The following is a 27,212-nucleotide window of genomic DNA, read 5'->3' as shown; positions in this document are numbered from 1 at the left end:
AAGAAATTTTACTACTTAATCTAAGAAGTTTAACACAAAAACTTTAAAAAAAAATCATCCTTTTAAAAGAATGAAAATCATTCACAGAATGAAACACTCTATAATTGAACCATTTAGATAACTATTTCTTATTGAAAAATAAACAAACGGCACACATTTACTCAACCAAACAAACCAAGTCAAGGGCTAAAAAAAAAACAAGACTCTGTCAATGAAATTATTTCAATGAACAAAAAACCAGATTCTTGAAAAGAAAACCATTGAAAACCTTTAGAACTAGAAAGTAGATTATAGGATTTAAATGACCAGTTCACCCGCGATTAATTGTTTTTCTTTTGCCCATAAAAATGAATTTTCAGATTTTTCACCTGCATAAATAACCTAGTAATACGACGTGATCAACCTATATAATTAATCACAAAGAACGGAAATTTAAAAAGATTAAAATTTGATGTACTTATTTTCAACATAAAATGTTTTGGTGAATTAATAGGGTACATAGACATAACTTATTCTCATAAATTAACTAATAAAGTAAAATAATTACTTTAAAAAAAATAATTATTTGTATATATTTTTTAAATTAATGGATCTATTTAGAAATATTTTTATAGGTTTTTTATATCAAGGTTAGTAAATATAAAGAGAATCTAGACTGCAGCTTATGTCATTTAATGGACCAAGTCATTTAATAATTTCCGTTGCTATAACGCCCGTTCGTCTCATTTCCTTTTTTAAAAATTTCTTTTTATTTTGGTTTTGACGAGATAATTATTTAAAATTTTTGCATGTTTGTTTACTCAGGTTTTTTCACATGATTACTTTTAAGATTGCTCACTTTTGATTTTTAAAAATACGAAATTCCGTAACAAGGCGTCTTTATAGGAATCGATATTATGAATAATTCCTGATATAGCGAGAGTATGAAGGGGGAAAAAATGAGGGAAGAAAGGAAACAAATCGATGATTAATTGAATTGGCTGATTATGAATGAACGTATCAGTGAATCAGCATATAAATAAAGGAACAAATAAGTGAAACAGCGTACGGTTAAGTAAATGAATCAGTGAAGTGGAATTTCAATTTAAAAATAAATAACTAAAAGTTTTAAACCTATATATTGTAGTACGATAGTCGGGAAGAGCAAGTTTTGCAATAGATATTCTTCTTTGAGGAAGATTTTTCTTTTTCATGCAATGTTAAAGAAGGTTAAAAAAAAACTAAACTCAGTGGAGCGACAGCCCATAGAGGGCCAAGGCCTACTGCGCCCACCTTGGGCTCTGGGGTGCAGGAACAGTCCTGTTTGATGGTCAGCCAAACGCAAAATCCCCAGTGTTTAGTTCCCAAGCATGCTTGGTACTCATTTATCGACCCACTGAAGGGATGAAAGGCTGAGTCAACCTTGCCCGGCCCGAGGATGGAACCCAGGAACTGTGGCACGGGACTGTGAGGCGCTACCACTCGGCCACCGGGCGTCTAAAGAAGGTTAATTTGACTTAAATAATCTTCCACAACATAAAGTTGGAACCAAGGCTTAACTCCGTGATAGGACACGTCTACTACGGAACGAACATTTCGCATATTATTAAAGCCACTCATTGAAGCTGAAAAAATTATTAAGAGTAGATAAACAAAACAAAAAATAATTGATAAAAAAGCATATCTATTTTTACATTGAAGAGCATGCCTAACACCAACTAAATACACCATACTCTTTACCGACACTTTGATTTTAGAACTATTTTTATATTCTCTGTAAACAGGTGTCTCAAGGCTATATAATTTCCCAACTCTTCACACTTTCTCCCTCTCCGTTACCATAGTTTTTAGAAATCTGACTTTTTCCTAACCTAACTTCGTACTAAAACGTACTTCTTTCTTTCTTTCCTTCCAGACGCGGATAAGTACCTAGGTTAGTAAAACTCTTACCCGTATAATCCGCGTCTGGCCACTATTCCTGCCAACCTCAACCCAGGGAACGTGCTTGAACTAAAACGTACTTCTATGGGGAAAAAGTAATATTTTTTGAAACCATGGCAACAGGCACTGGAAAAGTGTGAATAGAAGGAAAATCGTGTAACTTTGAGACGCCTATTACTTTTACACGAGCTTCAGGGAAGCTCGTGTAAGAGTAGCTTCACACTAGCTTGCGGAATTCGTATCGACCAGCCATCATTGGGATTCGAACTAGGTTCAGCTCATAGGGAGGTGAACGCTCTATCCCCTGGGCCACCACGGATCCTTATGAGGCTTTTGTCTGGAACCCCCATAAATACTAAAAAATGAAATGCGTGAAGAAGAAATGACAGCCACGATTAGAGACAATCATTCTAAATATAACCGAGAAGAATTTAGATTGAGTGTGGAGGACATCTCCTAAACAAGAAATAGAGAGAGGTTATCGAAACCTCCATCTTTTTTTTTTTAAACAGTTGGGTAGTTTTCACTGAACTTGAACGAGTTCAATCAAGCGTAGAAAGAAAGAAGACAATAAACGGTGTAGGAAAAGAGAGTCAAGGTAAATTAATTAACTGTTTTTCCTTTCATAAATACCTTTAATTAATTTTTTGAAAAATTTCACATAAAGAAAACACCACTAAAAATTAAATTAAACTTATTTTCAAAAAAAATTTAATTATAAAAAAGTTAATGTGATTTGCATAAGTGCGTGAAGTTGACTCTCAAAAGATTTAACTGGTATGTAACACATGCTTAAATAATTGTTTTATTACAACTTGGATATTGCAAGAGCCGAAAGAAATTCTCAAATTTGAAGTACTCATAAAAGTTTTCGAAATTAAAAGACCAGTTGGAAGAGTAGATTGACATGGTAGCCAGCTGCGCCACTTTTCAAACCGAAAGTTTACAAAATTAACTTAAAGACCTTAGTGCAATAATCTTCAAATAATTCTTAGAATTTCAATTTTTAGTAGAAAATTTCGCTGACAAACAAAATATATTTTTATTCTTAAAAAGTTCGAAGTAATTATTTAGATTTACTTTTGATCCTTTCTAAAAAATGGCATGGAATTTTTAAACTCAAACGATGCTATGGTGCCACATACTGTTATACCAATTAGTGTCAGAGCTTGCCTTTGTCGTGCAATAGCACGTATATATTATATGATACTCAAATTATGGCTCGAGCGTTGCGTGAGGAAGTAGTACACCACGTAATGAGGCATTGGGATGAGTTTTCCATTTTATCTCAGCCCCACAGTGAACTGATCGTAAAGTAGCATATCAAAGTCAAGCATCACTGGTTGGGGTTAGTAAGCGTACCTTGATCAGTCTGCATAGGGGACGAGCGTGCGAGGTATCGTTACTCGTTAAACTGTTCAACCGTCGAGTGCTCGGCTTCGCGCTCAGGTCGTCATGTTACCAAAGCAGGGGAGCTATCCTTTCTGCAGAGGATCGATATTGTAATGGCATGTCTTCGGATCATCTTCAGAGACGTTCCCCATTGTGCAGCTCTAGTGTGACGTAAATAAAGTACCTAACTACCATCTTATCTCACGACAGAGATGGAAATACTTCTGCTGTCTAACTATGGTGAAATATCCCGAACTCATAGTTACGATGGTTTATGTGATTTAATAGTTGGTGGACAAATTTTAAATTAATACTAACGAACTTTGACAGTATAGCTGACTTCTCTTCAAAATAGTTAAAACGGAGATAAAAGTACATCTACATGGGTAAAGAGTCGGGTAACAGCTAGACAAGGCGGTGAAAAATAATGAGTTGATATATTGTTTAAAACTAATTAAGGTGTTTGGATTGGAGATGAGGTTGAAGAATTAGAATAGTTAAATGCGGTTGCTTTGGGCATTCGACTTGGTTACCATTAAAGATTACACGCGTTGTACTAGACGATTTTGAAAGGTGATCAAGCTGGTCGCCGAAAGTGACTAGAAATGACACTAATAAAAGCTAACCTAGCTTGATGCAGTTAACAAGATTTTTACGCAGTGTAATACAGCTTAGTTTAATGGAAACTTTGCAAAGGAAATAACTTTCTCTGTTGCTACTATCAGGACACTTTTAAGCTACTTCTCGTAACGCTTTATCACGTTAAGATTAAGCAACTCAAGATAGAGAAGCTAGAATTTCTGTATCTAGAGAAAGAAATTAAAGATTAGATACAGAAACTATTACAAAAAAATGAGTATTTTCAAATAGTCACTAAAATTCAGCTAATAATCTAATATATATAATTCTCTTACGTGGCTCCCAAATTTTGGCTGTATTTCTTTTCCGCCGGGAGCAACGTTTGCTTTCGTTTGTTTACATTACTATTTCTCTTACACGGCGAATCGACCCATGATTGCCCCTAAAAATGTCACATGCTAAATCTAGCTGAGGTGGCTCAACATATAGCGCTTTTAAACACGGAAACTGAAATAACCAGAGAGCATCAGCTGCGGCAATCTCATACTATTAAGCTAGGCAGAAGTGAGTAGTCTTTGTCGATAGATCTCTATTTTAGTATTTTTTCGAAAGCGCTTTTTTTCACGAATTTATATATTGCGAATTTATTTTACGATTTTTGATTTATATCATGAATTATACTATAGCACATTTCTAATAGATTTAACGAATTGCATGTCATTTATTTGAATTCAAATTTATTTTAATGACTTAGTATTTACTAAAACGATGTAATTTTTTTTTTAAAGTTTTTATAAGGATTTGAATGATTATTTTGAATTCTTAGAATTTTGTACCTAAGTTAGTAGCGAGCGAAGCAAACCATATAAGATTGCGTACCAATTTTTGGCGGTTGGCAGGCGTTAGCGAATAGGGGGCGCAGCCCACTAGTTTCGAATATTATGTTGTACGTCCCGCAATTCCCATTGTTATGTATTTTTGGAAGTATCATATACATACTTAGAAGTAATATTTTAGCCAGGAGAAAACGAAAAGCCATCAAAACCTGTAGAATATATATTGAAGAAGACAGTTTTGAGGCTATACCAGTCGTAACTCTATAACCACATAAAAATACAAGATTTCTAAATTGAGAAACTAGAGTGTCCGAATCTAGAGAGAGAAAGAAAAACTAGAATTTCTATATTTAGAGAAAGAAAGAGAAACTACGATTTCTGTTTCTAAACAGAGAAAAAGAATAGACATAAAAACTCTATTAAAAATAAAATATTTTCAAATAGTCACTAAAAATGCTCAAATAGTAATTACAATGTTATACAGAGCGTTCCGCAATCCTCATCTTAATGTATCATTTTTAGTTGTTGTAGTTGTAGTTCATTTACGTCGCACTAGAGCTGCACAATGGGCTATTGGCGACGGTCTGGGAAAGATCCCTGAGGATGATCCGAAGACATGCCATCGCAATTTAAATCCTCTGCAGAGGGTATGACTCCCCTGCTTTGGTAGACTCCCCTGCCCGCGAATTCGAACACTTTACGGCAGAACAGTTTAACGTGGACCGATACCGCACACTCTCGGTCCCTACGCAGACTAATCCAAATATTTTATTTATTTTTTTAAAAATTCTATAATAAGAATGAATATTTACGAAAGCAAAAAACGAAAAATCGGCGAAATCTGTAGAATTGTTTACTGAAGAAATTCAAATTACCGGATGACATTCAAACGGGATTTTAACATTCGCTCCCAGCCTCTCAGCTGTTTCAATAGACAATCAAACAGATTTTGCGTCACTAATTTCGTCTTCTTCTTTCTTAATTAATAATTTGCCACCGATAATGATTAAATTTTTGGTCTTTTTTTAACTATGATTCTAAAAATATATATAAAAGGAAGTATTACGGAATACTACATAAAACCACATACTACATAGAAAGCACCATCTACTATATAAGTTTTGATACGAAAACTAATTAAATAACAACAATCAAAATGAAAACTTAGTCTAACCTTCTCCTGGGTCAGGGCCATCTTCTATAGGTAACTCGTATGGATTATATGTTCCACCAACATATTTTGTGCCACAATAATTCTCTCCAGCTTTAGTTCTCTGTGGTATGGGAAACTCGTGTATCCTAAACGCAGATCCTCGTCCTCTGAGATTGTGGAGCTGTATGGTGACCACTGTAGGTTGCGTTCTGTAGCTCTGGCTCAACAGTATATGGCCCTTCACAAAATCGGAACTGATGTATGCTTTGACTTCTTTGGGCTTTACAGGGACTAGAGGGGCGCAGGCCATGATTCTGAAAGGATTGCCGCTCTCGTACAAAACCAGATAAAGCGAACGTAAACCACTTCCTACAGCAGATAAAGGGAGATTGGTGTCCACGTAGAATCTGAAGAAAAAAAAGCATGACTAAGTAAATTTTCAACGAAGACTTCATGACATACAGTTAATTTGATATGTTTGTTTTAAAGATCAGTTCAGTACACGAGTTATTAGTCTATAACGAGTTAATTTTAGATTTTTGAATTCTCATGTTTTCCTTGAGAGCAATAACAGTTCCCATGAATATGGAAAATATTATCTTAATACTAAAATTAAATCATTCTAAAATACATTTTTAAAAAAATTTATATTTTAAATTATTTTACTTTATTTTAAGAGATGTCTTATTCCATCACCTACTGCAAGATTCTACATACGGTAGGTTATATCTAGCCATAGCACTTCAAAGCTATAGCAAGATAATCTAATAATGAAAAATGCACGCATAGCTAGAAATCGAAAAATATTGAGTTTTCTAGTTAGATTCTAATCTTTTAGTCAAAAATAAGGTATTAAAACAAAAAAGAAAATATCAAAAGGAAACGATTTTTTTTTATTTATTTATTTACTAGTTGTACCCTGAACGCGTGGCATTGCCTGTAGTCTGAATTGTATTTAAAGGAAACTACGTTTATCGAAATGAAAATTATTTACATAATTTTAATGTGGCTTTCTCTTCATATGTTCGGAAGATAAAAAAATTTGACAATTTCTCTTTCGTTATAAATATGTTTATTCAAGTACTTATGAGTACACAATAATTTTTGTTTTCCTGTTTAGAATTTATACAAATAATTAGAAGGTCTTCCGACACGTGAGCACAGACCATACAGAGCTGTCCAAACGAGAAGCAAATATGTTCCAAATTTAGTTCACATACTTGCAATGACCGTCCTTGTACTTTATTAATGGTCATGGCAAAGGCGAGACTTCATCTATCAACCGCTATATATCTAGATATATAGCGGTTACCGTTAGATATCTTCCATATATCTAGATATTATCTTGAAGCGGCAATAAACGATAAAATTTGAATGACACATGTGTATCAATGGGATGCGTGGCAACAGAACATCTTCTGCTTTAAATTTTCCATTTAGAAATTTTGCTTAGAGGATGTTGGTCACCATCCTTTCCACTGGAAGCCGGGTACCGCTTCAAAATTTTGGTGGATTGATTTTTCAGAGAAGAATGATTAGTAATCCAATTTTCAAAGTTAAAATGTTCGGTGACATGCTATACAAAGTGAATTCAGAAGTTCAGTTGAATAGTTGACAACCTCGTTCTGATCCATTACAATATCGATAGACTGATGTGTTCTTGTATCACCTGGAATTTAGTTCAGAATGCGGATATTGATGGTTGTGGCGTAACTACTACTACGAAAATGAAACATCAATTCACTAACAATTTACACAAGCAAACAATTTTTATCAAAGAATGCATGATCGAAAACAGAACCCAAAACCGCTAGAGGGCGTCAAAGTTTATGTTCTTGTATGAGGCAAAAACATACAAAGAACGATGAAGTTAAGTTATAAAAGCAAATCTAATGGCATGTGATTACAATAAGTGTTCAAAACAGTGGCCGGCAGCGGCTATGCACACAGTACAACGGCGAAGAAAAGATAGGCGAACTTTCCCTGCAGCGGCCGAAAGCTTGACGACAAATAACGTAGCGCAGTAACTCGCAATAGGAATGGGGCTTTCTCGTTTGCATGAAAAAACTTTCCAAATGCGCCAGCACCTCGGCGTTTTGTTTTGGACCATGCATTCTTTGATAAAAATTCTTTGTCTGGGTGTGTACTATCACTTCCTAAAATTTTTCCCATCTTTTCAGAATCACCCTGTGTATATGTATATATATATATATATATATATATATATATATATATATATATATATATATATATATATATATATATATATATATATATATATATATATATATATATATATATATATATATATATATATTTATTTCTAAATCAATCAACTATACCTCTTAGAATATCGAGAATTAGTGGCTCCAACAGCTGCTTCTCCATGCTTTCTAGTCATTTCCCCTATTTTACAATTCTCATGGGAAGATTTTGAACATTCTGAATCTTCTACGTTATTTGGATCGAATAGAACCTACGAATTTTAAGAAAAACATCAATGAAGAAGCAATTAAATTTGCTTGAACAGTAAAATTTATTTACATGATATTAATAATGGATGAATATAGATAAGGTGAAATTCTCCTTTTTGGAAATTAAAATTTTATAAAGTTGAAACTGATTTTTTGTGTTTTTTCATAAAGTAATTTATCTCTAACATCACAAATTTTTAAATGCGTATAATTTATAAATAAATAAATTTTTAAATGCAATAAAATTAATAATTTTAAAATAAGAAAAAGATTCTCCCTGTCGGCTTCACAATTTAGTGGACAATTTTTTGATGGGTGATAAGGTTATCAGTATAGCGCGCTGATCACCTTTTTTTCCAAAGCAACCCATTGATCAGAAGCTGGGAGAGTTTCAAGCCACCTATGGCGATAGAACCTTGACTTCGCTTTATATTAAACTTCAGTGCTAAAAATAATACACTCTCACTGCTACACTCTTCAAAAATCAATGTAACATACTTTAACAACGTACAGTGTGGGAAAAAAAAACGAACTATTCTGAATAACTTTTTATCTAATGACCGGATTTTAATGTTCTAGGACTCAATAGTAATGGCTCAAGTGGGTGACTTCGAACATGTTAATTAATAAGTGCAGGCACAAAAACGTACTACCTCTGAATTAACAAACATTGTTTCAATGGCTTTAGATTTATGACGCCCAAAATATAGGGTGCAGCCGCAATCTGGGAAATAGGGTTCCAAAGTTTGAACCCCTTAAACTTGATTCACTTTAGCGCATTTTACTTTATCTCGAATACTTTTTAAGCGAATTGGAAAATTGCTGCACACAATTATAAAATTTGCTTATCCAAACATTATTCCATGCAAAAAATAACTTTTAGTAAACATTTATTATTTTTCACTATTTTATCTTATTATATTTAATAAAAGTTTTTAAAAAATTGAATTATAAGTTATACAATTTTTACAACCCTTTATTAAGAATGTAATTTTACATGGCAAAATACAAAATTTGAGTAAAATCGTTTGAATAGCTCCTGAGAAATCGATTTATAATAAAGTCAGACATTCAAAATTTGATGCATAGAGTCTTGGGAATTTTTATTAAAATTTGTGAGCAAAAATGTTCAAATACGCTTGGAAAGTTATCGAGATTCGGCGAAATATACAAAAAGTAAAATTAATATTTAAGAGGTTCAAACTTTGAACAGCTCTTCTGACCAATCTCTTGAATATTACATTCCTTAAAATGATGTAAGAATTCTTATATCTTACAGTTCAACATGTTTCGACCATTATTAAATAAAATAATAGAAAAAATTATAATTTTTTTGTATTTTTTTTAACTTTCTTTGAATAAACAAATTTTATAATTATGTGTAGAATTTTTCAATTCACTTAAAAATTTCTGGAGACAGGAAAGCACTCAAACTTTAAGATGTCCAAAATATTGGAATCATATTTCCCATATTGTGACTACGTGTTATATTTTGGGGGACAGAAATCTAAATCGGTCGAAAAAAAGTATGGTTATTCAGAAAAAGCTTTGTGTCTGATTTCGTAATTTAAAATATCGTCTATACTAATTAGTTAGCCTATTTGAGGTCACCCCCTAGAACCATAAAGATTGTGACTCCTAGAACGTCAACATCAGATCATTAGATCACAAGTTATACAGAGAGGTCCGTTTTTTATTTTGCACACTGTACCACTAAATACATATGATTTCTCTATATTTAATATTGGTGTTCCATTAACTATAAAAACTAGTAGATAAACATTTTTAGCTTTGCATCTGAGAATAATTTACATTAAAGGACTTACTTGAAGATTTTCACACCTTCTCTTCCTCGAAAGCTCCTTGGATCTGTCGAGAATGTCTGTCGCCAAAATTCTCCACTCGTGATTGGTCGAAGGTGTGTAATCCTCTGTGGTATGAAAAATATTGGCGAAAATAGTAGTTTCTCCGAGTTCACTCTGGCGAAATATTACAGTTCCAGCAACAGGCGAAGAGAACGTTGCTTCCACTGTCTTGGCGTCGCCATCTGTGGCAAGGTTGGCACAAGCTCTAAGGTCAGTATTGTAAGCTGTACTGCGTAAGAGCAAAGATCTACCCCAAATAGTATTTAATCCTCGAAGCTTAAGATCTGAGTCAGTGAACACTTGTGGCATACCATCTGCTGCAGGAATCATAATAGATCCATGCCGTTTGGCTAAGTCATGAAACCTTCAAAGACAAACATATTGATTGAAATCAAATTACTTCATTAATTACACAATAGAAAATATATTTTGGACATAAGTTCTTGCAGGTTTTTAAAAATAAAATTGTATTGTAACTATTATATTTAGAATTAGTTAAACACAATGAAAAAAGTAAGATCTTTAAAGCTAAAAAGAAGACAGACATCCGGCAATTAAAAATGTTGGAAATGCCTGAAACTAGCTCGTATTTGCGTTACATCGGAAATTAAACTATAAAAACTACCTACGGCCATTTCGACTGTAATGGGACAATTATGAAAAATAACCCACCGACATTTCGAAGTAATATAACTCTAACCCGTCTACAACCACTATAAAAACAGCCCGTGGTGTCACTTTAACCCACCTACGGCCACAGCAAAAACTAACCTATTTTCAGTGTGACAGCAGAGGGATTCTTACTCGTTTACCATCACTATATTAAACTACCCACGGTCAATTCAACAGTAATATTCCCCTCTACAACCACTAAAAATGAAAACTGCTTATGGTCATTTCGAGAGTAATGTGACTTTAACCAATCTACTACCACAGTAGAAATGAACCCACTGCCATCTCGAAAGTAACGTGACTCTAAACCATTTACAATCACTATGAAAACTACCCACGGTCATTTTGACAGTAATATGAATCTAACCGGTCTACAACCACTAAAAAAATGAAAACTTCTTACGGTCATTTTGACAGTAATGTGAATTTCACCCATCAACAAACACTATAAAAAACTAACACGTGGTCATTTTGACAGTAGTGTGACTCTTACCCCCTACCAGGTTAAATGGAGACGGTCTCCATTTTCGTCAAAAAGATCCTCTTAAGCTTATGAGGAATAGCTTGAGCAAAATCATTGGTCTTCTCACTGGTCACTACACCCTCAGGAGACACCTCTACATTATGGGTAATGGGTATTGCACCCGATCCTCTTAGTATTGTTTGTCATCTTGAAGAGGAGACTTTACGACATATTCTTTTTGAATTGGAAGTCTTTCGTGATCAAAGATTTGAGCCTCTGGGACACTATTGCGTTAAGACCTGGGAACTACAGGATATTCCTGACAGGTGTTTGCTGAACTTTATATCAGCTATAAAGCTTTACCGCTAGTCGTGATCTAGGGTTTGGGTACAATATAGATCTCCGGTCGATGCGCCTTACTTCTTCGAGCTGCCCAACCTCGAAGTCTACCCGCTTATCACAACTATGAAAACTACCCACGGTCAGTCCGTCAGTTATATGAAACTAACCCGTAACCACTAAAAAAATGAAAACTCATTACGGTCATCTCGACAGTAATGTGACTTTTACCAATTTACAACCACTAAGAAAAATACCACGGTCATTTCGACAGTAATGTCAGGACTGTAACCCATCTACAACCACTATATTAACACTGGTCAATATTGATTGATACAAGTTGGAATTTAAAATCAAGAGAAGTAGAAGACGGGAGCGTATTTACAAACCCATCATGGCGTATAACAACTACCCTTTTGGAAGAAATCAGTGGCTCTTATTCCACACGGGTAATTGATATTTTTAAGCTTGAAAATTCGATTTCTTATTATTTTGTATGCCTGCATTTTCCTTTATCTTGTAGCTGTTAGACTAGTCAGTATCCATATCGATAAGTTTGTTAAATAAAAAGGCTCAATTATGACTCAATGTGCACGAGGTTATTTCGTTTTTTCTTTCCTCTTTCTTTCTTTTTCTAAAAAGAACAGATCTGCTTAGAATTGTGAGAATGGAAAACAAGAACAGATAATATCAATGTTTTTCATCCACAAAGTTCTATTATTATCTTCATTAATCGAATGAAATGAATTTTTAAATATATTATTTAATATTTATTTTGACCGTTTTATATTATTTCATTAGTTCTGAGGATATTAACAACTTTTTATAAATCACTTAGTTTAATCGGAACAGAGACCAGTTACTTGTAATTTAATTGTGTACAGAAGTGCGTCCAGTTAAACTTTATTGGAAATCTGAAGAATTATTCTGACAAATATTACCATAAGTTATTATTTATCTTAATAATAATAATAATAAAATAGGTCTTCCTTATTTCATTCACTAAAAATAAACAATGTAACATTAATCTTTTCTTTACATCGGAACAAATATTATTTTAAAATCCAAGAGAAGAAATATTCCGAAAAATTATAACTTATTGTAATTTCTTACTTAAATTAATTGCTCAGTATTAGATTATTAAATTCGAAAGTGTTTATTTCTTCTCACAGCTTTCTTTAATTAATTAACTAATTGTTCATAATTTAAATTATTTATCACAAATATTTCTCTCTTCTTCAATAATTGATGAAGAATATATTTTAATTGTTTTTAATAATATAATTTTTCAAATTGATCAATAACATCAAATATATTTGTTCGACGTAGTTCCCAATTTTATTAATAAGCTGAAAGTTACAAATAAAATGAACTGTTATTGTAAAGAAGAATACACTGAAACTTTTTGATTTCATCTTCCATCTGTCAAATATTTATTATTTCAATCATTACTGAAAAAATAATTTAATTATTCTTTACTATTTATCATAAGCTTTTTTTATTGTTTATTATTCCATTGGGTTATTTATTGCTTCAATATCTATATATATATTTCTCTTACACGGCGACAAAAGAAAGCCTCATTACAACTCCCCGAATGGCAACGCTAGAAAATCGACCCATGAATGTCGCTAAAAATGTCACATGCCAAATCTAGCTGAGGTGGCTCAACATATAGCGCCTTTGAAAACGGAAACTGAAATAACAATTCAGCTGCGGCAATCTCATACTATTAAGCTAGGCAGAAGTGAGTAGTCTTTGTCGATAGATCTCTATTTTAGTATTTTGTCGAAAGCGCTTTTTTTTTTCACGAATTTATGTATTACGAATTTATTTGACGATTTTTGATTTATATCACGAATTTATTTGTTTTATTATTGTTCATTGAAAAATTAGTCTCAGTCAATGAGTCTTTATTTGAATTCAAATTTATTTTAATGACTTAGTATTTACTAAAAAGATGTAATTTTTTTTTTTTTTAAAGTTGTCATATGGATTTGAATGATTGTTTTGAATTCTTAGAATTTTGTGCATTTGCAATGTACCTAAGTTAGAAGCGAGAGAAGCGAGCTTTGTTTGCGAAGCAAACCATATAAGATTGCATGGCAATTTTCGGGGGTTGGCGAGCATTAGCGAGCATGGGGCGCAGCCCACTAGTGTAATTAATTTCCATAAAATAAATAATTTATAGCTCATTTTAATTATAAATAATATCAAATGCGGGTAGAGTGTCTTAAAGTGAATATTTCGATTCCTTTTGCAACATAGACAAAATTTCCTATTTTATTCGAGGAACTGTAAAAATGTCAGCCCAATTAGAATTCCAGAAAACATAAATTAAGATGAGTATGTTCATTTGAATTTATATTGCGATTTTATTGAACGCGTGTGAGACTTTTCACTTTACCTTGACTATTTTTTCCCTCCAGAGAGATGTTCAAGCTTCTAGCTACCAATGACCGCGAGAACAGATGATGAAGGAACACTAATATAAATCACGTGTGAGCTGACGAATGACGCCTTTCTGGAAGGTGAGGTGAAATCGAAGAGCATTTCCGTGTGAAACTCCCCATTTAAGCACAGATGAGGAATTTCAGCTTCTTTTTTTTAATGCTGATGTCATTTTCTTAGGTAAGGGTACGATATAAACTGTCTTAACACAGAATGTTGCACAAACATTAAACTTCAAGCTCTAAGTCTGCGGCATGATGCAAAAAGAATTAATAAAAATTCTTTGAAATGTTAGAACCGATAAGTTTTTTAAGTTACTGAAAAATCTCCCTATTTATGTTTACGATTTGATATTTTTTGTTGAATTACTATTTGCTCATTAAGCTTGAAAGTAGAAGTCAATGAACATTTAAAAAAAAAAATCTTTTAAAACATTTTCTACAAACCAAAAAATAAGAAAAACAGCTTTTTTTATACATGTATATTAATACAATTAGTTGATGAAATAAGTATTTTGAACTTCATTTATTCACACGGGAAGGAACTACGTAAGACGAAAAGTACTTATTTTTGAAAAATTTTATAGTGATGATCCCCTTTAATGTTCGATTGTCCTTTATAACAAAGGTTATTAAATGTTTAAATTTTGAAGTAAAGAAAACTGGCACAAATCTGTTAATCTAAATATTATTGGATAAAAAAAACAAGAAATCAATTGTACTCAAAAATCATTTCAATGTTGAGACTTAATTGAAGCTGTACCTTGTACTATAATACGGTGTAAATTTGATGCAACCTTAATAAGGTATCAAATTGAATCACGTTGGTTTTCAAAGGAAATCATACTATCGAGAATGATAATATGGTTTAACTTCGTAGAAAATAAACAACTTTATGATTTAGTAAGCTCACCATATTATAGTTACAGTGTAGTAAGTTTTAAAAACACTGATAAGTTGTATACTAGAAAAAGTTTATGCAATAAGTCAAGCGCATAAAACATTCTATTGATTAGTTAGTTCTTCATATCTTAAGGGGATCCTACACCACGGAAAAATCCCTTCATGGCAAATTCTGTTTCAAATATATCAATATTTAGTTTAAAGTATAGAAGAAAATGAGTTGAGGTAAGCATAAAATAAACCATTAAGTTTCAAATGCTGAAAAAAGTATTTCTAAAACAACAAAATGCTTACAAATTATGGCAGAATTACTTATTCGGGAAGTAATCCTGCGATAATTCGTTAGTATTTATATATTTTAAAAATATTTTTGGCAGCATTTCTAACTTAATGATTCATTCTAGGGTTACCTGAACCTCTTATAGCGTTCTCTTAATTCCTAGTTTAGGATCAATACTAGGATTAATATTTAGTTTAAATCTTCCTAATCAAGGAAAGTTTTGAGAATTTTTTTTTTCGCAAAATAACATTATCCCTTAACAAAGTTTAAGTAATAGTAATAAAAAGATCAACAAATGACTCATAAGTTCACAATTTTGATCCATTTAAGACCACTGTCCAAACACTTTTTTATATTTAAAGCCAACAAATGGAGTGTATGAGGAAGTAATGGAGGCAATAAGTTTTGAAGGTAATCGATTTTGATAACGATGATTATCGAGTGACCAGATTGACCTCTTAACATACATATCGATCTAGTAAAAGGGAAATGGCAGTGGGCAGCAGTCGTCTTATAAGAGGAAGAAAAACAAACGTGATTTAGGAAGCCTTTTGGGCTTCAGATGTATTCAGATCAGTTAGAAATAATCGCTTTCTCCCCGCCAGAGGGCTTTACCGAAAATGACCGTCACTTTACGGTTTGACAATGCATATTTTACTTCCCTTCCGCGTACAAATGATTCCATCATTTTGTAGCTCAAAGTGTTAAACTGAAATGAAAAAATAATGAATTAAGATAAGATTTCGTTTATTTTCCTCTTTCGTTTTCATTCTACAGAAAATTTTGATGATACAGCATCGTTATTATAAAGCACGATCAGTGTAGGGGTTGGTAAAGTCGTCTTCCAGTTAGACTAAAAAGAGATAGCTCACACTATTATAGTTTGAATGGAAGGTTAACTGAATGTAAACAATAAATATCTTCCTAAAACCAGAAGAAATTTATTGTTTGTCTAAAGTAAGAACTCTCCTAGCCATTCGTCTGGACCCGTGGCTGTGACTATGGTAACGAGGCATAACTATTTCAAGTAGGGGTGTGAGGTTACTGTTTAGGATAGGTTTTGGTTCAGGTCGGCAAGAGAAAGGGAATAATATTCTTCGGTCTATTGTGTTAGCCCTAGTGATGAGAAGCTACCTTCCCTAAAGTGCGGTTTTCTTGTTTCCATAACAGCAGACGGCCTCAGACTTTGTTGTGGGGGGAGTTCTTACTATAGACAAACAACAGAAAACTTCCGATGTATCCCTCCGCTTATGCTATGCTTACGACTCAATGTGTGAACAGGCTTAATATTCTAGGAAGTTTTATTATTGTGATTTGAATTTAAATTTGTTCGTCATTTTACCATTCATAAGAGTTTTCTGTCATTTATAAATTCTAACAGTAAACCATAACCAGTCACCAGTAACCAGTAAACCATAACCATAAACCAGTCCCTTTCTAAACCATATTTAAGACAATTAATATCACAACATAAAATGTAAGGTTTGCCATATTTTGAGTGTTATCCCTCATTTGGCTACATTTGTGTAAAATAGCGCCATTTGTTATTTCTTAGGAAGCATCACAGCAGGCTCTTCCGAATTCATTTGTTGTTTGTTTCGTTTGAAGTTAAATTGAAAGAAAGAGTTATATTGAAAACACTACAAGTATAATAATATTGAATGGCGCTTTCTCAAGCTTGGGTAAGAAAATAATCAACCAGAAACAGTAATGTACTAAAGTGAATTTTAACCCCCAGCGCCATTTGTGCGTAGCTTTACACGGTCAACCATTTTTTTATTAAAAAGAGGAAAACCCCTATAAGAAACATTCAAAATCCGATTTTTTTCTCAATTTTCGACTTCAAGCAATAACGTAAGCAGCGTAATTAAAAAGGCTCAATGTTAATGTTAACTAATCAGTGGAAATTAAGAAATTATTGTGAAGGAAATACATTCTTTTAAAGAAAAAGAAACATTTAGGAAAAACTACATTTCGTAAATTCAAATTTGATTTTGGTAAACTTGTGAAAACCTTTTAACCTATTTATTTGCTTTAATTCCTTTTAATTTATTGTATTTCATTTAAATTTAATTTAAATGTTTAAAACTAAATTTAATTTAACTAAAGTAAAACAAAATAGCTTTTCAATGTAATTATTTTTTTATTTATTACTGTGAAAATTTTTACAGTAATTGCTCCTTTTTAAAAAAAAAAATCTATTCTAAACTCGATTCACCAGTAAAGTGGTACAAATCGGTAAAAATCGATTCACCAGTAAAGTGGTACAATTTAGTTGCATCCAAAATAAGGATGACCAAAAATTTCGTCGTTAAATATATAATCATTAGATCAAAAATTTCTTGAAAATGACAAAAAAAAAAGCCAATCACAAGCTGGAAAAAAGCCAATCATTAACTCAAAGCTACCCAGAAGATTCGATCATTAGGCCAAAAGTTACTCAAAAGTTCAAACATATATTTGTAATAAAAATTGAAAATTAATATAATCATTAGGTCAAAAGTTACTTGAAAATCACATTCTTCAAATAAGAAATTCAATCATTAGGATAAAAATTACTCGAAAACCAATGATGGAGTCAAAAGTTACTCGAAAATTTTATCATTTAATTGCAGTTAAAATGAGAAGTTGATTGAAAACTCAATCACTAGGTCAAAAATTACTTGAAAATCCAATATTTAAACCACAAATTACTCTAGTAAAATTTTTACGCATTCACTAGAATGTGAACTATATTTAAGAAATGAATTTTTAACATGGATTGTACAATGCGCAAAAGAAAAAAACGGACTGAATAATTTTTGATATAATGATATTCACGTTCTAAGATTCAATTTTAATGGTTCAAGGGGGTGACTTTTAATATGCTAATTAATTAATGAGGACGATATTTTAAGTTACGAAATCAGACACAAAAACACTTTCTCTGAATAAACATACCTTTTTTTATTCCAGAAAGATTCGGACTTCTGATTCCCAAAGTATAGGGGGTAGCCGCAATCTGGGAAAAATAGAGTGGTCCTAAGTAAGCTACCCCTTAATGTTAATTTTACTTTGTGCGCATTTCGTCCTATCTAGGGGACTACTTAAGCGAACTGAAACAATTTTGTGTCCAATTATTAAATTCATTTACCCAAAGAAAATTCCTAGCAAAAAATAACTTTTAGTAAATAGTTATTATTTTATAATATTTTCTTTGATATAGTCGAAAAAGTTTTGAATTTTAAGGTATGCAATTTTTTTCATAATTTTAAAGAATGTAATTTTACCTCGCAAAATACAAATGTAAGCAAGAGCTATCAAATAGTTCCTGAGAAATCAAATTTTTAATTCATGACTTGTTTTAAAATTCGCGGCTACCACCTATATTTTGGGGTTCGGAAATCCGAATCCGTCGGAAAACGTCGAAAAAACGATATGATTATTCAGAGAAAATATATTGTTGTTTCTAATGGCATTTGCCAAATATCAGCAAGCCTACCTGGTGAAACCAAGCGATTTTAAGACAGACAGTGTGTTTCTTATTTTTCAGTAGCGCCATCTGTGGCTAAGAATACGACTTCAGCCACATACACGACACAACCCGTCTTTACAGCGCACCCATTCATACATTCATTCATCCACAGATCGTAATTTTGACCTGAACCAGAAAACGATCCATCTCCAATTCAGGACCCCAAAGGTATTGATTTGTTATGAGAACATGGAGGACTTTGTGACCAGACAGATTTAACGTGCTCCAGTCACCATTTACTACACGGAGAATCTTCGGCCGGTGGGTATCGAACTCATGCCCTCTTAGACATGGGCCCAATGCCCTACCAACCAGGCTATCTGGCCCTCGCGAAAATACGTTTTTGTGTTGGATTTCATAACTTAAAATAGTGTCTGCACTAGTTATTTAGCAACTTTTGCGGTCACCCCCTTGATCACTACGATTGAGTCCTAGAACGTGAAAACCCATTCAATAGATCAAAAGTTATTCAGAGTAGTCCTTTTTATTTTTGTTTTTTTACCGCTTACTGTACATCAAAATCATAAAATAAAATACGTTTTAATTTCACTACATTACATACTAGAAATTTCATTGAAATGAGAGCAGGTTATCAAAATAAACACAATTTCTTTTACTTTGTTTGTTGAAATTTCGATTTAGTGAAACAGGTTTCCAGACTCGTAGAAGAAGAAACAACGGAGGCAGTGTGGGTTTCATCCTTAACTTCCAATTTTAATTAGAGTAAAAATGTAGAGCGTTACTTTCTTTTAACATTCACAACACGAGTATCTAATTGGGTTTTTTTTTTCCTGCTTATCGCTCACGAGGAATAAAATTATTCATAGATTTTTGGTTGCGAAATTATTCACATTTTTATCTAGATGTTTCAGCCATAACTTTGGAAATAAAACGAGTAAAAAATTTTCGAAGGAAAAAATGTGTTTTAAGAAACCTTGTACCAGAAACGTTTAACTATGAGCAAGATTAAGTAAATAATTATTTAAAAAATTTATTAAAAATTAAAAATAAACAATTATTTAAAAAAATGAAATAATATTTTTTTTAAATTTATATTCATTTAAAGGTGCTTTAAAAAACATTTTATCTATAAAGAATAAGCTATTGACTACAGAAAATAGTTGTTGACAAACATTGAATAATTTTTAACTACCTAGTCATGAATAAAATCAGTAGTTAATATTGCTAATTATTAAACATTTGCTTAATATTTTATCGAACTACTTTTTTTAAAATTACATTTTTTGCCGATTTATGAATACATTTTACTTTAAACTCTAAAAAAAAAAAAGTTTCTTAAAAGAATAATTTTGCTGAAGATGGAATGGTGGTCAGAAAATCACACTATTATGAAGCCTAATTATAGAACTTGGCTTTACAGCCCGGGAGAAGCATCAATATCGCATTTCACAATAATTTTTTCTACACAAATAATAGTATCAAATTTGTTTACAGATTTTCGTAAAGGTAATTTTGACCTTATAATTGAGCCAAATGGTCACCTTGAATCAAAGGTCAGTAATGATGAACTAAAGGTGACAGTTGAGACTGACCTACAATAGATCATCTAAGCAGAAATAAACATGGAAGAAGAAAAATAGTCTAAATTGGTCAGCAGTAGGACAACTTCTTCACCATCATCCATATACATCAGACCTGGTCCCCTCTAACTACCATGGTGGACAATTTTCAACAGGAAAACATTTTAATTCCGACAATACTATAACACTGGTTTTCCAAGAATTGTTTTGACTTTCGCCCACCATGGTTTTAATTTTTATACCACGTGTCTGTAAAACATGTCGTTTAGTGGGTACAGATAATATAATATGGGTGCATTTTTTAATGAATAAAAAAATTACTTATGAAGATAAGTTATCGACAAACTTTGCCTTTTTTCCCTACAAATTTCATCCTTGGTCTACTAATTATTATATATCTCTCTAAATTACTACTATGAATTACTGCATAAAGTAATTGCACAATCAAAATAAAGCCCGTAGGGAAAAATTTGAGACTTAAATATTATTGTATTATTAATTCTTAAACAACATTTTGTTAAGAAAAAGTGTAACAAAATGGATTTGTAATTTTATAAAAGTCAAAAAACTGGCCAGATGGTCGAGCGGTTAACGCAACTGACTGCGAAGCCAATGATTGCGGGTTCGAATCCCGCTCATGACATGGATGTTTCCCTCTGTGTGTTGTGTTGATGTGTGAATACGACCCACCCTTTTAACGGGTATCTGTGGCAGTGGAGTAATGTTGCTAAATTCACAAGTGCCCATCGGACGCTATTAAATGAGCTACAGTTATTTCCTCAGTCGAGGAAAAGAGCGAGAAGTTCAGTGCCTGTCAGTTCAGAAAAAAGTGGTATGTATAAAATAAGCATTTAAACCTGAGTAAAAACTTTAAGGCCAACATAAAAAATAGTATACAAAAAAATACAAAAGAAGCTTGTGTAGGAGCCTTTTTCCCGAATTATTTCAAATATTATAGTTTTCATGAATGAAAATAGTCCACAGTCCTTCCATTTGCATAAAATCTTCGTGCTAAATCTCCTCATAAGATCTTTATTGGGTTGAGATCTAAAGACTTAGCTGGCCAGTTTAAGTTTCGATATCTGTTTGCTTGAAACGTATTTTTTTGAATGAATGTTTGCGTTGATTTGGTAAATATATCCAATTTTTTTTCCTGAAAGATCTTCTGCATTTCATCATTTATTTAGTCTGCAGCAACAGAGGTTTAGTAAATTTTGCTATATAAATCTATCTTCCAGTCCTTCTAATTATGTTATGCATGGTTTTTTGACAAACATTTGTCAACGCATCAAAACAAAAACGCGTCATTCAAATAAATTTTCTAATTGAGTATTTTCCCGTTGATGCAAGCCTGCAAAGTCTTCTTTTGTCACGTGAGGACATAAAAGCTTTAGGTTTTCTCTCTGTATTCATTTTACCACAATTTTTGGCCAACTTTAAGAAATTACTTACCACAGTCTTTGATCTTCCCATCTTTATCGCAATAGTAAGACTACAAATTCTTGTCGAAGGAAAAACTTCAAACTGTTATGATCAGTTAACATCTTACTTTTCTTTTATTTACAGAGAGCACCAAAACTTTAAAGATATGTATGGCGAATTTGAATACATATGTATTTGTACAATCTTCAAAATTGCCGTAATATTTAAGCTTGTATATGTAGATTTATTTTTAAAATTACAAATGGCCTTAAAGTTTTTACTCAGGCTGAAAACTAATTTTGGACACACCACTTTTTTCTGATAATTACACATTTATGAATCCTGTTTGCCACGCTATTTCTTAACAATATACCCTATGAACTTCTTCTTCTTCAAGAGCGCAACAGCCCTTTGCAGGCTTTGGCTGCCTCAACAGCACGCCTTCTCCAGCTCCCTCTGTCCATGGCAACTCCCCTCCAGTTCTTAAGTTTTAGGACTTTGAGGTCGTTTTCGGTGTTGTTGAGCCATCGAGTAGGTGGTCTACCTCTAGAGTGGGACCTCTGAGGGTTCTAACCCTATGAACTAATAATAATATAAAAGGGATTTAAACATTACAGTATTTTTCGATGCTCTTAAATACTCTTACTGGACTTAAAGGTTTTACTCAGTCTGTATCAGCAATGAATGTATTCTTATAAGTGATCTAGTTAATTCACTTCACTTAAATCACAACATTTAATTTTGTTCAATTTCAATTAAAACATATTGATTTTTTAATTAGAGTTAAATAAAATAATTTTTATATACATCCATATTTCAGATATTCATATAGGACCAATTGACTTTTAAAGCAATGCCCATATAACTCTTAACTATTTTCGCATTCAACTACTTGGGAACAGGTCTTTTATACAACACCTTTGATTACGAAACTTTCATGCTATAAAAAAATGTAAGCTTTCAGGAACATCAAAGATGACTTAAATCATTTTTATTCTATTAAACGAATGAATTATTCAACAAATTGATTAACAACCATTTCTCTATCCTTATAAAGGAATGAATCAGAATTCTTATAGCTCTGTTATGAAATCAATCATGAAATCATCAACAGAAAAACAATGGAACACGAACTTACGTGGAACCGAGCTCCGCTGATGCACAGGGTGTTTTGGAATCGAAGAATACAGGAAAAGAATAAATTCCCCACGCAAACGATCTAGGTTCAGAGCTAAATGAAGTAAGATGAACAGAGATGGTGACATTTGTGTCATCGGGTTTCTGGTAGAATGTTATGTTACCTCTGATACCAGCATTATTAAAGATGGCATACAACACCACTTGTCCATTTATTACTGGAAAAGAAGAAAAGAATATTAGTTACACAATATTATTTACAACAATATGTGAATGATAATATTCTGATTATTCTATGCCAAATCGTTGTTTAAGAAACAATTGTGCATAAAAAAAATAAGATTTGTTATTTCTTGAGATACAGTGAAAGTTGTGACATTATTTTTCATAAACAGACGAAAGGCGACTGCTAAAAGGCGAATACAAACTATTTCTGAAATATTTATCTATTGTAAAACGAGTGCAAAATTTATTCTTAAAAGGACAAATTCGCCATTCAAATTTAAAATTCATGACTTTGAAAATTATATAAAATCTTTTGAAGTAAAACGCTAAAAAGAATCCAATTAAACGATTTGATAAAACAGAAATTTTAAAAATCAATTATACCAACTATTGAGGAAATGTTTATTTATTTATTTAAAAAATATAGAAATAAATATATTCGTAAAATAGCAAATATGGTATTTAGAAAAGAAACTTAAAAAAGTATATATATATTCCAGTAAAGTTTTTTAAAAAGTTTAAGAAACAATGGCATTTACAGATGTTGATATTTCTTAAATATTAATTATAATTATCATTAATTATAATTAATTTTAATCATAATTATTATTAATTATAATTAGTTATAATTATTATTAATCATAATTATTATTATTCTCATTATTATTATTTATCAATTATAATCATTTTCAGTTATAGTAATATAGTAATATATATTAATTTGTATAAAACTTTCGAAAAAGTAGCAATTACATTGACGATAAAAAAAATGTTCTAATGATTTTAATGTCTCGCACCCTGAAAAACTAAATCTTTTCATCTGTATTTGTAATTTTTTAGAGAACGAAAAGTTCTAATTCGTTTGTTTCTATAATTGACGACGAAGAACTTGAAATATCTGTAATAAATTACAACTTCTCGTCTTGATCTGCAATTAAAAACAGGTATTTCTAAAGTATGTATAATAAATTACAACTTCTCGCTTTGAACCTTAATTCAATATAAATAGAGAGATCTATTTTCCAACCAATTGAGTTCGGGGAATAAAACATCGGGTAAAATGAGACCAAAATCTCAATAAAAAAAGGAATCCAAACTATGTCATTTCTTTCGAAAATGCTCTTATTTATTACATTATTTTAAAATTAACAATGTATGACTTTTGAAAAGAATAAATAAAAAAAAGTAAAATGTCGAAATGGTAAGAGATGTAAAACCATTTCGTGTAATACAACCATCAAACCATAGAACAGCCGCAATAAAAGAAATGTTTTCAACGAAATCTTTGTCTCTAATGATACCTTTTTTTTTTAAGAAAATAATTAAAATTTTAGAAAGATTGAGAAAAAGAAGCATAGAAAAGAGCTTATACAAATCCAACCCAGATGTATACAATAGGACAATGGAACTAATTATCGTATTGTCTATCCAAGATTCCGATCTTTTGATAAAGAAATGTGTAAACCCCAGAATACTTAGATAACACCTCATGGTTAACTCGATGAAAAAATAAAGCTACTGATTAATGTATGCATAGTAGTTAGGATTTATAAATGTTCAGGAAATCAATAACAAAAGACAGGAAGTGAATAAAATCATGAAGCGAGTTGTATTGAAAAAGGGTTTCATAGTAGGCAATAAGCAAACATCAAATTGTTAACAAGATGAATATACAGATATAGTATATCATTTAGTTACAGTTTGTTAGTCATTTAGTTTGGATAATTTTATTGCCTTTCATAGAACAAAGGCTGAAACTTAAAACTTGTAATTGCCTTCGTACAAATTATTAAAAATTATTTTTTTGGTATTTTCTCCTCAAAAACATAAGCCAAAATTTTCCTTGTTTTTTTTTTTTAAATCGTGCAAAGGTACACCTAATATTTTATTCAAGAACGCACGCACGTCCTTAATATGTTCTTGAAGTAATTGCACAGAATAAAAAATACGTTTGCTGCCCCATGCAACACTGAAAAGATTAAAATACATAAAAGACGAATAAATTGAGTATGGCAGAATAGAAACGCAAGACACTAAGGAATACCTAGAATAGAACGACAAGTTTGCGTAGGAATATACAGAATCGAACAGACTGCATGTAGATTTTTAGAATAAAACAAGATTATACAGAAATATAGAGAACAACAAGATTATATAGTAAGGAAAATAGAAACAGAGGATTAGACGGGAATTATACAGAATAGAGGAGCAAGATTATAGGGATTGACAGAGGGGGAAACAGTGTTGAAGACGTAACGTGATATAGAAAAGCAATTTGTTGAGGATGTAATCTCATGATAGCTGATACACACAGAACCATTAAAAGTGAATCTCTAAATCAACATCACAAGGTTTAATATGCTATTAAATGTGAATATTATTGATTTACTAATAAAATACTGCGAAAATAACACTACAGGAAGCATTATATTTGCTCCTCTGTTCGATATTAGACGCCGCTTGTCTAAGAAAGATAAGGGACTCTCAACCTTTTTCGTTATGTGGACCATCAATTCTGTGAAAACTTTAATGCTCATAATCTACTAAATATTCAATTTAAAAATAATGACAAATAGCCACTTATTACATACCTACATAGGTCAAGATATTAAAAAAGGCACCACATTTCACTAGTGCTATCGGATCTAAGACAACTAGTGACGTAGGACATACTAGTGTTCGATTAACTACTATTCGCTAGTCTTAAGTACTTCTCCCGAAACACTGGTATTAGACCTCAAGTATCACGCTGGTCATTCACACCTAGTATAAATACTAGCTCTTGTATAAATGGACCGCAGTCAAACAGTTGAGAGCCGCTGCTTAGACCATGCTATTTAGGAACATCTGAATACTAGTACATGTGGTGTACTACATGTGTGGAAATAATCGACGGGAAAACAATATTCAAAGTTCGATTGCAATTCGCCTACAGTTTGATGTTTAGCTAGAAACCCAAACTAGTTACCGAGAAACCATACAGTTGAGGATTTTAGGATTGTTAGATCTAAGTTAGGACTGTCTAGTCTGTTTGTTATGCATTAAATCTTTTTTATATATTTATTTTTATCTCATGAAGTTTGCATATTGTTCATCTATAAAACATAGCTCTTGCCATTCCAAAATGCAGGACGCGACGGTAGTTGATTGGCGTTAATTTGAAAATTAAAAGCTTTTTTACCAAAGATGGTTTACTTTTCTGTTTATCTGAGGAAAAATAAATTTTAGTAACGCTAAGAGCAGCAGAAAAATTAAATGTATCGGCTAAGTATTATATTTACTTCATTTGAAAAAGACAATTTCAAGGTTTGTGCTTGAACTTCAGTACTTCAAAGCTATAATCCTTTGAAGAAAGTGTTAGATTGACTATCAGATGCATTCAAAATGACAGTTTCAAAATCTTGGAAACAAAAATGGATTTTTTAAGTACACAAGAAAGACGCCTTAAGTAATATTTAATGTACAGTAATGGTACGAGGGGGTGACCACAAATATACTAATTAATTAGCGCAACGATATTTTAAGTTACGAAATCAGACACGAAAATGAACCTTTTTTCAAAGTTTTTTTTGGCTATTATAAAATTAACTTATAAAAAATATTAAATACCCACTAATAGTTGTTTTTTAATGGAATTATCATTGGCTGAAGGAATTTTATAATTGAATGTAAATTTTGCTTTAATTTGCTTAAAAAAATTTCGAGATGTGGCGAAATATGCAAAAAGTAAAATTAACATTAGGGGGTCCAAACTTTGGACAGCTTTCCTGACGAAACTATTGGAGTCAGAAAGCCGAATTTGTCAACAACAAAAAAAGGTATGTTTATTCGGAGAAAGTGCGTTCTTACGTACGATATCGTAACTTAAAATATCGTCTGCACTAATTAATTACCATATTTGAGGTCACCCCTTTGAACCTTAAGGAATGAATCTTGGAATGTGGAAATCCGATCATTAGATCAAAAGTTATTCAGGTTGGACCGCTTATTTTCTGCGTACTGCACATTCTTTCAAGCGCTCTGATGACGCGATCGGTAAAAGCGTCG

The 27,212-nt window shown here is 32.0% G+C and overlaps 1 protein-coding gene across 1 annotated transcript in view; it reads right to left on the bottom strand.

Moving 5' to 3' along the window:
• The window catches only part of Rsod (superoxide dismutase family protein Rsod), a 79,981-nt gene that overhangs the window by 14,391 nt on the left and 38,378 nt on the right, over positions 1-27,212 (bottom strand). The window contains exons 2-5 of the mRNA XM_043056129.3: positions 22,942-23,158; positions 10,181-10,583; positions 8,223-8,356; positions 5,902-6,287 (exon numbers count right to left, since the gene is read on the bottom strand). Of these exons, the coding sequence (XP_042912063.2) occupies positions 5,902-6,287; positions 8,223-8,356; positions 10,181-10,583; positions 22,942-23,158 (1,140 nt within the window). The remainder of the gene's footprint in view (positions 1-5,901; positions 6,288-8,222; positions 8,357-10,180; positions 10,584-22,941; positions 23,159-27,212) is intronic.

Source organism: Parasteatoda tepidariorum, chromosome 2 (assembly GCF_982258835.1).
Source record: "Parasteatoda tepidariorum strain Cologne lab strain chromosome 2, Ptep-v5.0, whole genome shotgun sequence".
NCBI classification, from domain to species: domain Eukaryota; kingdom Metazoa; phylum Arthropoda; class Arachnida; order Araneae; family Theridiidae; genus Parasteatoda; species Parasteatoda tepidariorum.
The sequence above is the reverse complement of the archived record's forward strand: the minus strand, read 5'-3'. Positions and strand labels throughout refer to the sequence as shown.